The 12,109-nt window shown below is 47.6% G+C and overlaps 1 protein-coding gene across 1 annotated transcript in view; it reads right to left on the reverse strand.

The window, feature by feature from the left end:
- Crybg1 (crystallin beta-gamma domain containing 1) overlaps window positions 1–12,109 on the reverse strand; it is a 120,335-nt gene that overhangs the window by 55,416 nt on the left and 52,810 nt on the right. Inside the window, exon 2 of the mRNA XM_005363590.2 lies at window positions 2,203–3,671. Coding sequence (XP_005363647.2) covers window positions 2,203–3,671 — 1,469 coding nt within the window. The remainder of the gene's footprint in view (window positions 1–2,202; window positions 3,672–12,109) is intronic.

Here is a 12,109-nt window from a genome sequence, read left to right on the forward strand (position 1 = left end):
CCAGGGCTCCCTGAAGGGGAGGAAGCATATCTGCTCATTAAAGATTTACACGGGATCAAAACACCTTTACAGCTCACACTCTCTACCATTAAGTTGGGCTACCAAGAGTCTCTGCAATTAACCTAGTTGGGGCTGATTAAAAGGAAGGCTCCTGTAATTTGTGTTGTAATGCCTGCATTACGACGTGAGAGGGAGTCCAAAGGGCCCAGGCGATGCTATAAAGGGAAGAACCTCCCTATTTTAAACATATTTCTTTAATAATGTCAGTGTCATTTTTTTTCCCTAACAGGATTCAGTCATCATTTTTCAGGTGATATAGCTTCTTTTTTTTTTTTTTAATTCGTTGATCAGACAAGGTCCCCCGCACCCCCCACAAGCCAGGCTCACATCTGCAGTCCAGTAAAGTAGCAAAATGGCCTTGAGTTCCAGGCCAGCCTCGGCTACATAGTGAGCTAGGAGCCACCCTGGGCTATAGGGGGAGACCACCAAAGAACCAAACACAGTCTGTCAATATCATTGCCTAAAATCCAGTCATAACAGGACTAATGGGGCTGAAAGATCCTGTCAGACTGACAAGCCAAAGAACTAGATAAAACTTTTAATTTTCCACTTCAATAGTTTGCCTGTTCATCATGTGTAAGGCACTGTACTAAAGAAATCTAAATAAGATTAGCGATGAAGTTAAAAAAAAAATTAAAACATGACCAGCAGGGAGAAAAAAAGACAACTTGCTCGGGTCCACGGCCAGATCCCTTCCTGAGCTTGTTTTTTTTTTTTTTTTTCCCCGAGACAGGGTTTCTCTGTGGCTTGGAGCCTGTCCTGGAACTAGCTCTGTAGACCAGGCTGGTCTCGAACTCACAGAGATCCGCATACCTCAGCCTCCCGCATACCTTGCTGGGATTAAAGTTTACAGTCCCTCAACAGTGTAACTTTTCTGGTTTTTCCACTGCTGTCTTCTGATTGGACGACAGGTGGAGTGTCCAGCCAGGTTTCTCCCAGCAAGGCTTAGCAGGTTTCTGTGTTCATTTCACACTGGTCTTCCACAAATAATGGGCATCATTCACGCTGGTTACTTTCCTGACGCTACCATCACAGAATAAATATCTGATTATGTCAAAGGTCTCCGGGCTGCCAGCTGGTGAGGTAGTTCAACGTTATTCATTAAGCACAACTCTCTCCCCACTGGCTTCCAAACAGACCCATTTCAGAGCTTACTCCTTTAAAGAAATCAAACAGAACGAAACCGTTCAGTTCAAAAAATAACAAGGCTGCAAATGACCAGCCTTTATGATCAATGTGTGAATCAACGTAGGAAAACATTGAGCACTCGCTAATTCTCACCTGCCAGGACGATCAGTTCTGTAGAGAGCCCTCCCTGTCTTGGCCACACAAATCAATTACCATCAAGGCACAAGCCCAGGCGCCTCCAGCAAATGAGTGACTTCTCTCCCTGTACCTCCAGAACCCTTATGGCCGCAAAAGGCACTTGGGCCATCTTTATTTGATTTGTGCGCTTCTTTCTGCCACAAGGGGGGCGTACACGTTCAGGGCAACAGACTGAATCACAGGTGTGAGTCATGGCCCCCCATAGGACACAGCACAAAGGGCACTCAATAAATACTTGCTAAATTGTTAAGAGTGCAGACAGAGTCGGTTGTTTAGGTAATTTTTCACTTAGGTAATTTTCAGCGATAACAGCGATCATCTCAATTCTGATATTATTTCCAGCCCAGCAGCAAAAATACCAACAGGCTCCCTAGATCATAGAAAGCGGAATTATTAGAGACTTCCTCTAGACTTACTTTGGACAACAATGTACTAACTTCATTAAGTTCTCTTGAAGTCTCCCATGTAAAAGCCACTGGATCACAACTCAAAATACTGCTGGCTCCCTGTGACTACCCTGAAATAGCCCTGGACACTTTGGATAAAGAATATAATTAGCTAAATCAAGCCGTTAATTCTTATCGCTATTATTTATATAAGCACCGTGCCTCGAGGCATATCTTATTTTTGCATTGATTTTAGATCTTATATTAAGGCAGGAATTAACCGTGGAGGTTGCCAAATACTCTAAACCTTAGCTCTGCAAACAGCTCCTTCTCTCTTTGAAGTTTTCAACAGAAAAAAAAAAAAAAAGTCGACAGACAGCCATACAACCCTGAGCAGCCACCTGCCCAGAATGACTCCGCAGCTACTTACAGGGTCACTTTAGTGGTCACAGTCGACCTGCCCACACCGAAATGGTTCCTGGGCTTCAGGCTGTCGGCGTCGGATGCTCCTGATCCCCTGCCCGACTCTCGGCTGCGTCCCCCGTCGCCCCGGCCGTCGAAGTGGTGGGGCAATGGGCCCCTCTTGTGCTCCGGCCTGATCTCGGGCAGCAGGGAGCTGCTTCTGACTGTGAGCTCGCGCGGGACGACACGGCCCGCCTCCTCCCCGCCGTCCGCCGCGGCTGGTGACCTCTTGGGTGGAGACTCCTTGGCAGGAGCGCGCGGTCCGGGGCTGGGCACCGCCTCGGGAACGCGGCTGCGACCCCTCCGCTTGGTGGGCGACGAGGCGGGCGGCAGTTGTTTGCCGCGGTCCGGCTCACCTCGAAGCTGTCCCCGGGGGCCGGCGCTGGGCTTGGGCTCCGGGCTGGCGGCCGAGACTGCGCCCGCGTCGGGAGTCCCGTGTGCCGATTTCACTTTCTTTTCCGCCGAGCCGTTCTCAGCGGCAGCGTCTGGCGCCACCTCGTCGTCGAACACCGCGTCGTCCTTGGCCGTGCTCTCGGTCGCCACGGTGTCCGCGCCCGGGGAGTCCGTGGATTTCTGCGACTTCCTCCGCCTGCCTGACCGGCGGCCGCTTGACCTCCTCTCCATGTCGTCCGAATCGTCGCAATCGTCTGTCCCCGGAGCTACAGGGACCCGCTCGTCCACCTGCGCTACCTCAGTCTTGCTCAAGTAGATGTCTAAAGTTAGCACTTTGGCGGGATGAGCGCGATCGACGGAACGAGCTGGGCGGCTGGTCTCTGCACCCACGGAGGGAGCCTCACCTGGCACAACTGCTTCCCCGGTGGCCCCCAGAGAGCCCGCTTCGGCACCCACGCTGGGGGCTCCGTCGGGGGCCTCTCCTAGTCCTCCCACGAGGCGCTCCTCAGGCGGCGACCCCGACACACCCCTCGCTGTCTCTGGTTGGAGGCCAGCAGCGCCTGGCAACGCGTCCTCCCCCGGACTGTGGGCAAGCGTCTCTGCGCTCTCCTGCCCGGAGCAATTCCCCGGTGAGGAATGCAACTCCTTGGCAGCGGTGGTGGCATTTGGAAAAGTCTCTCCCTCTGCCTGCAGAGGTTCTAATTGGGCTGAATCACTGTCGTGGCACTGGTGCACAACCCCTACACTGCTGTGGGAGCAAGGTGTCAGTTCGGCATCGCAGGGGGTTGTCTGATCACAGCTCTGTGCAGGCTGGCCCTCTGCCTCCTGCCCGGAGCCCGCGTTGGTTGGCTTTGGTTGGCTGCCCTGAGTCTTATTTTTCTCACTCTCTGTTTCAGGGAGTTTAGAAGGGGCCGATTTGGTATTTGAGTTGGTGGGACTCTCTAACCCGTTCCTGGTGTTCCTTCTCCTTCCAGCGGTAAAAAGAGTGCCAAGTTTCCCCAATACTGGCTTCCTTCTGGTGTCTTCTGGTGGTTGTGCTCTGGACTGGAAAACAAAATAAGACAGGGAGAGAAACTATGAAAATCCGTTTTGTTCCCAAAAGGAAGCAGCTTGGCAATGGACCAGGTGTAATTGAAAAGGTAAAGCCAGGCGTGGCTGTCTGGTCTTTATTATGTTCTGACAATATATATATATATGGTCTCACTGTGTAACTCTGGCTGTCCTGTAACTCTTATAAACCAGATTGGCCTTGAACTCACAAAGACCCGCCTGCTTTTGCCTGGTGAATGTTGGGGTTAAAGGCATGCAAGCACCACCACATGGCTAAATTTAGCATGGCTAAATTTCATTTTCTTGTATTTTTGGTTATGAGCCTAGCCTTTAAGGGGTGAGCCATCTCCAGCCCTAAATTTCTTTTTCCTAAATGCATTTTCAAAGCTACATTACTTACAATAGTATTTCGTTACAAGTGTTTTTAATTCGAAAATCCCAAATATCACATGCATAGAGTAAAACAATACCCAGTTCTCACTGGTTTCTGCTTTTTATCTCCTTCCTTAATAAAAATGTAAATTTAAAGCAACCAGGCATGACTTCGGGGCCCGCAGTTAGCCCCCAAATATCTTAAGGAGAATGTTTACAGAAACAGCACCTGGGAGCGGGTGAATTGGAGCGACTCAAGGAAAACCTACTGTGGCCTGGGGCGGGGAGAACAAAAGGAAACACCTGGTCGCAGGAATACTGCACCTGGCCCCGCCCGGTAGGGATGCGCTCACCCAATGGGGCCCGCGTGCCTGCATTCAAACCGAGCAGGCGGCAGAGCACTGCTCCGCCTCTTCCCAGCTCACCCCCAGGCTTCTTCAGGGAGTCTGTGCCCGGGACTGAGGGGGAGGGACAGGCAGCGGGCACCTCCCACGTAGGGAAGACAGTGGAAAGTCAGCCTAGCTGACACAGTCGGGGTGGGGGTGGGGGTGGTGGCTACAACTGGCACCGGGAGTTATAAATCAATAAAAGCAGTAAGGACGCACCCTACCCCCAAAAGGGCCCGCGACCGGGAGAGGTGGTTGAGGAGGAGGTTGTGGTAAGGGGAGGGACCTGAGAGCCACAGCTTGCATACGGGATCAGCCCAACAAACCCAAACCCCCTACCTAAGGAAAGCCCCTTGAACTCAAAACCCAGGTGAGAGCCTAAACCCTGAGGAGGCAGAAAATAGCCCGCCCTTCTTTCCTAAAGGACGTGCTTTAGTTCAGAACGGTGTTGATTCTCCACCAAGGGATTCCTGGGGCACTCAAGGTAGATCCCTTCATCTGAACTACAAAAGCAGCCAAAGGAGTTCAGGAATTGTGGGAAATGTAAAAAGCCTGGTTAATAAGTGCACTCGATCAAGAGTCAGCACGCATCTGTTGAGACAGTCTGGCAGCATTACATCCTATAACCCAGTTGCAGCCTAGTGAGGTAATGTGTTACCTGCAGTAGATGGGGAAAAGATGTCCAAAGGCTGGGACCAAAACACAGCGTGCTGGGGCAGGGGCGATAAAGTCAGAATTCAAACCCATACCCTCCAGTTCCAACTAATACCCCTTCTAGTCTATCACAGAGCACACACATGTGCAGAGGGAACCCGTGGACCCGAGTGGTCCCAGATTAAAAAAAAAAAAAACAAAAAACCAGGCTACAAAGGACCCAAGACCTGCAGTCAGGGCTCCAGGGTAAGCACCGAGGAGATCAGACAGGTTTACCAGAAAGTGGACATAGATAAAAGAAGAAGCACCCAGAGCGCCTTGGGACTGATGGGCTATGCTTCTAAAATCTACTCAGATTTGGCCTAATCCAGTTCTTCGATGCTTATGAAAATAATGGAGGAAGAAATGGATGTGGTTTAAAAACTGCTCTAAAGCATCCTGGCTTCCTAAAGAAACATTTTTTTAAACATGATTTCTAAGTATATCTGCTCACTGAGTCCTGCTTAAGTACTAGACACTTATAAAATAATATACACACTTATCTTTCCAACAGCTCTTAAAGTACACACACACACACACACACACACACACACACACACACGTGTGCCAAGATTATGTACCCCTGTCCAAAGCTGCACAACGGGAAAGTTCTTCTGACTCTGAAAATAGAGCCCTTTGTTTCCATGCCTGGACAGGCCATCAAAAAGTAGACAGGAAAAAAGGCTTGAGTCTTTTGGCTCAATTCCAGTCCCTGTCAAAATGAAACAACTAGTGTATGTATCATTCTGCCCTAGCAGGGATGTTGCAATCCCTGTTTCCCATGCTGTAAAGGTGCCTGATCAGCAGCCTTCTTTATTTCTTTATTTAGTCTAAGTGTCCCTTCCCCAACCCTCAATCTTAGTTATAGTTGCTTTTTATAAGGTCAGTTGCTTGCTCTTCAACTTGATCATCAACTGTTTGTTCTCTGATACCCCAGAGAAGCACCCAATTTTTACTTGTTGGACATTGAATTTTCGAGAATTTCATAGTTTTTGGTTTGTTTATACTAGCATTTTGATAACAGCTCATCCAGAAGAGCCCAAACTGGAAACACTTAAAGTGTTCCATTGGTGAACGGACAAACAAATTGTGGTAATCTATGCGACAGATTGGCACCCAACAATAAAAAGAGACAAGCCTTTGGCATGCAAGAATGTGGATAATTAGAGAAAGCATTATGCTGACTGGAGGTGAGGAAGTAGCCTGCTGGCCTAGCACAGCTGAGGCTTTATGTTCATCCCCAGTTCTGTCACCAGAAAACCTGGTAGTCAGAAAGGTCCTCTGCCTTGTTTGTGGTGATGGTTACACTCACGTACATAGCTTACCAAATTCATCAAGCTTCACCTTTAAAATGGGTAGACTGGGCCCAGTGACAAGCACAAGTTACCAAGCTATTGAGGAGAATGAAGCAAGAGGATTTCTTTTTCTTTTTGTTGTTGTTTTGTTTGTTGAGGCAGGATCTCACTATGAAGCTCTGGTTGTCCTGAAACTCACTATGCAGACAAGGCTAGCTTCAAACACAGGGAGATCTGCATGCCTCTGCCTCCCAGAGGCATGCACCGCCACACTCAGAAAAGAGGATTTCTTGGCACCAAGTTTATGGCCAACCTGAGTAATATAGCAAGACTCTAGTTCTTTAAAAGAAAACAAGCCGGGGCTGGAGAGATGGCTCAGTGCTTAAGAGCTCTTCCAGTGGTCCTGAGTTCAATTCCCAGCAACCACATGGTTGCCCACAGCCATCTATATAGTGAGATCTGTTGCCCTCTTCTGGCATGCAGGCATACATGAGGCAGAATGTTGTATACATAATAAATAAATAAATCTTTAAAAGAAAACAAGCCTGGTGTGATGGAACAAATACCCAGTGCGCTCGTGCGTAATCCCAGCACATGAGATGAAAGCAAGAGAATCAGAAGTTCAAGGTCACCCACATGAAGCCATGCCTCAAAATAAATAAACAAAGATCAGTTTGTCCGACCTTGTTATATGTAAGTTATATCTCAATAAAATTGTTTTCAAGTAAAGCTTTCTCCTGGGAAGGAAGTAAGAAACACATAGGTTGTGTCAGTTGTATGGTTCACAATGTTACTGGATGGGGAGTGTGGGAACCCTTAGATCATTTCAGAGGCTCCTCTTTTATTTATAGACAAGATTTCTGAAAGAGGCCAGCCCTAGAAAGACTCCAGGAGCCACCCGAGTGGAGTGGGACCAACTGAACAAGGCTCACAGGCCTCATTCATTCCGTTAATTCCTCGGTCTTTGAGGAACGCCTGCCTCCTTTCTTAATCAAGTTATACATTTCATTACAGGCAGAGATTGTTTCTGTACAGTGCTCATGGGGGGAGTATTGACAGATGAAGAACCAAAAACCAGGGGACAGAGTGAACTTTAGGATTTAGAGTCTTAAATCTAAAGTAGGTGGGCACAGACCCTGCATCTAGTCCCTTAGTCCTGCTAGGAAAAAGAATGTTTGCAAAGAAGGTCCTGGGTCCTACCAGGATGCTTCGTGCCCCCTTGGAGTATGCCTACCTCAACTCTCCTCTTCTGTGGACCTAGGGGTGGTCCTGGGGTGCCCAGGGGCTGGATATTCCCAGGTTCAATGTTCTCAGAGCCTATGCTTTGGGGCTTGGTATTTGTTCTGATGAAGGACTTCTTTTCTGTATAGATTATATCTATCTATCTATCTATCTATCTATCTATCTATCTATCTATCTATCTATCTAAAGCTTTACCATATGGTTTAAAAAATAGAGATGTTAAAAATGTTCATTTATTTTGCCCCACTAGAATTGAATCCAGGGCCCTGTATAGGTCCGGGCCTCTGAGCTATACTGTCTTCCAAAATAGAGGTATAAGATACTTTATTTAGTCTTCAATTATCAAAAGCAAAGCAAAAAAAAAGTTAGAAAATTTCTTCAGTAGAAGTAAGAAATACCTAGGGCTAAGGAAGTTACTCAGCTCACCCAGCATGCGTGAAACCCTGGGTTCATCCCCGGCACTGTCATATAAAGTAGACACAGTGCCTCAAGCTGGTTACCCCAGCACTGCAGAAATAGAGGGTGGGATGATTGGAAATTCGAGGTCATCTTGATTAGGTCTGGAGTTTGAGGCCAGCCTTGGGTAAATAAGACCCTGCCGATTATTATAAAGGACATGCCGTAGAACCAAGAACAGAGCTAGGGAGCAGAGGGTGGAGAGTGACAAGAAACAGGCCCTTAAGCTTCTGATCCTCCTGCCTCCACATCACAAGGACTGGGATTATAGGTGTTTGCTACCTCACCTGACTTAGATTATTTATTTATCTATCTATTTATTTTACAGAGCTAGAGTGAAATCTGATTACTTAAAGCCACTGGCACAGTTTAAAGCTGTTGAAACTTTTGTTTTTGAGACAAGATCTCACTCTTGAGCCTAGGCTAGCTCACTATATAATCCATGCTGGCTTCAAACTTTTGGAGTCCTCCTATCTCGGACGATGAAGTGCTGGATTATGGGCATGGGCATCCACACCTGGATGAGTCACTGATACTTGATCAATAAAAAAGGAGTCTTTGAATTATGAAATAATTTTCTCATTGGTGTCACTAACAATGATTGATCTTCATGCCATAAGTTCCTCTTTACCCTAAAAAGTTGAACCACGGTCCAAAGAGACAAATTTTCCTGAACACAATTCAGCTCTTCTAAACGTTGGCTCCATACTTTTTCCTTTTTGGCATCACAAGCCATTGTTGGAGATCAGACTTGCAGTACAGTTCATTGTACCACTGTGCTGGCTGCACAGCATGCATCCCACCTGTGTGCCTTGCTTGTCCCTAGGCCTGGCTGTGCAGTCAGTAGCAGGGATGGAGTAGCTAGGAGGCCCCAAAAGAACTCCACTTTTGGGGTGGAGTTTTGCTTTAGGACTCTTAGCAGTATAAAGTGTGTTCCGGGTATGTCTTCTACCTCACCCCACTTTGCCCTTGTGTGTGATCCTCACCCCAGCCATAATGGAATATAGAAACAGAAACCCTGGCCCTTTAGCTTTGATTAGGTTCAGCCAGTGGGAGGCACTGACGGGGAGACTGGAATGGGTCAAAGGCATTATTTTCCCCTCTCCCTCCCTCCTCGTTAGCCCCAAGTTAAATATGCTGGTTTAGACCATGGCTTCCTCCTCTCGCCTTCCAGGCCCCCACAGTGTCAGCTGAGCCTTCAGGAGGTTTGGTGGAGCTGAGGGGTGAATAACTCAGGAAAGAAATGCAGGAGATGTGGCGGTCCACTGTAATACACTCTCAAGGCTGACGCAGGAGAATCGTGAGTTCTGGACAGTGGGACCCAGTCTCAAAACATCAAAACCACAAAAAAGAAAAAGGAAAAGAAGATGAAGGCAAGGAGGAAAGAAGTGAAAGGAAAAGAGGGAGGAAGGTAGAAAAAAACAGAAAAGAAAAGAAAGGAAAGGAAATGCAGACTTAGACACAGACACTTGGAAGAGGCCATGTGGCTGAAGAACTCTGGGGCTTAATCATATTGGAACGTCTTTGGTTTTCAACCTCATCCACACTATGTGTTTCCTGGGCCGGGACCCCAAAATATGTACCTTATTAGAGGTGCCAGATAACGCAGAATGTCTCCTTTAATGTAAACTGAACAGTCTTGCCAATATTTTCTTTTTCTCACAAAGATAACTGTCAGGCTGAACTAATTTGTGTTACAATGGAGATACGCAATCCTAATTTGGTGATTTTTTTTTTTTTTACCCCTTGTGTACAAAGTATGGTTAAAGGAGACACAGGAATTGGACATTTATAGCCCAAGTATTTCTTTTCTTTTCTTTTTTTCTGAGACAGGGTTTCTCTGTAGCTTTGGAGCCTGTCCTGGAACTAGCTCTTATAGACCAAGCTGGTCTTGAACTCCCAGAGATCCACCTGCCTCTGCCATCCAAGTGCTGGGATTAAAGGCGTGCGCCATCACTGCCTGGCCCAAGTATTTCTTAACCTGTGCGTGTGTCCTGACTACATAATTAAATGACTAACCAGTGAGTTTCTAATTAAAGTTTAGCCAAACTGGGAAAGGGAAATGTGCTCATTACAAAGTAGTCGGCCTAGTCTTCTTGATATCAGCTCAAACTAAAAGTGTAATATTTATACACTTTAAAAAAGAATGGTCGGGACCTCAACTCGTGCCAAAGACCAAGAGTAATCAGAAAACTGTAAGGACTCACAGAGTCTCTGAATCTCAGTGCTAGGGAAGAAGGAACAGCCCAGCATCCATTTCTAACAACAAGAGGGAGACCAGGATACACTGTGAGCAGAGTGAGCCACAGCAGAAAGACCAGCCTAGCCCACTCCACTCACATTGGACTGGGACTGAGTGCCAGGAGGAGGTGGAGGGAGGGGGCAGCCATACAGAGAAACAGACAAGCTCCTTCGGCCACTGCACTGTGAAAAGCCCAGGGACCTTGAGATCTCCTAAATTAGAGTCAGTTTAAACACATTTTTAATGTGGCAGAAAATAGTGGATTTATTTTTATAAAATGTTTATGTTTCCAATTAATATATACTAGAATACGCCATGGACCCAGACACAGTCTTCACTAGCAGCTTGGGCTTAGATGATAACACGGCCCCAGGGAATAGCACAGGCCACTCAGATTGGCATGGGCCCCATGGCATTGAGGCCTTTGGACACCAGCATGGCTCTAGGTGGCAGCCCAGACCCCTGGTATTGGCATTGCCTTCATTGATGTCAGGAGCCAGGGACAGTTGACATATACCCTGGCAGCAGTAGGGACCCATGCATGGCTCTCTGCAGCAACCCTGGCCCAGATGGCACCATGACTCTAATGGCAGCATGGTCCTTGGACACCAACATGGCCACAGGATGCAGCCTAGACCCCTGGCATCAGCATGGCCTTTGATGGTATCAGGAGTCACGGACATCAACTCAGACCCTGGCTATGGTAGGGCCATGGACCCAGACATAGTCCTCAGCAGCAGCTGGTATGGCCCTGGTGGTGGGTATGGCATTATTTGTAGGGACTCCTTGAGGTTTATCTGTCTTTCCTTACAGTATGTGAGTCCTATGAGGATAGGAACGTAGTCTTGTTTAGTCTCTAGGTTCCCAGTCTTTTATCAGTGCGTGGTGCCAATAAGCACCAAATACACATTTGCCAGTCAGACGAACACAGACATCATCACCTTCTAGAGACCTCTTACCCTCCATCCTAGCAAGCGGCAGAGTCCAGTATATAATGAAGCCACGACAGGAACTAGCCTCACTGTACTGATAGTCTCCTCTGATAATTCCCAAACTCCTGGTTCTGAAATACTTGTTCTGTGGGTGTTTTAGGAACCAAATGAGGTGCTCATAAAACACGTAATACTTTCTCGTGACGAATGAGGACATAAAGAACGGGAAAGGCCACGTTCCAGTTTGGATCTGGAGTGATCCCAAAGGCTTGGTCCCCAGCCTGGCGCTACTGGGAGGTCCAGGGAGGAGTAAAGAGGTAGGATCTTGTGAAAGGTCTGGAGGTGATTTGGGTGCGTATCCTTTAAAAGTGTGCACCTTTCACACCCAGCCATGAGGCGACTGGTTTCACTTTCCATGTGTTCCCTGACACAGAGCCTTACCACATGCCTAGAAGTGACAGCCACCTAATCACAGGCTGGGACTTTGAAAACTGGGAGCCGAAAACCCCCAAAACACAAAATCCCTCTTCTTGCTATAAGCCGATTATCTCAGATATAATAACAAACAGCTGCCGGACTGGAATGGTAGCTCATGGCCAGCCTGGGGCACATGGCAAGTTCCAGACCAGCCTGGGTTACAAAGCGATAAATACCCTTCAAACACACAAGCAAAAAGGCAAAATGAAAACCACATTAATATTTTTGGGCCGGGCGATGGTGGCACACGCCTTTAATCCCAGAGCTCGGGAGGCAAAGGCAGGCGGATCTCTGTGAGTTCGAGACCAGCCTGGTCTACAGAGCTAGTTCCAGGACA

The sequence above is a fragment of the Microtus ochrogaster genome, linkage group LG9, assembly GCF_000317375.1.
Source record: "Microtus ochrogaster isolate Prairie Vole_2 linkage group LG9, MicOch1.0, whole genome shotgun sequence".
NCBI lineage: Eukaryota > Metazoa > Chordata > Mammalia > Rodentia > Cricetidae > Microtus > Microtus ochrogaster.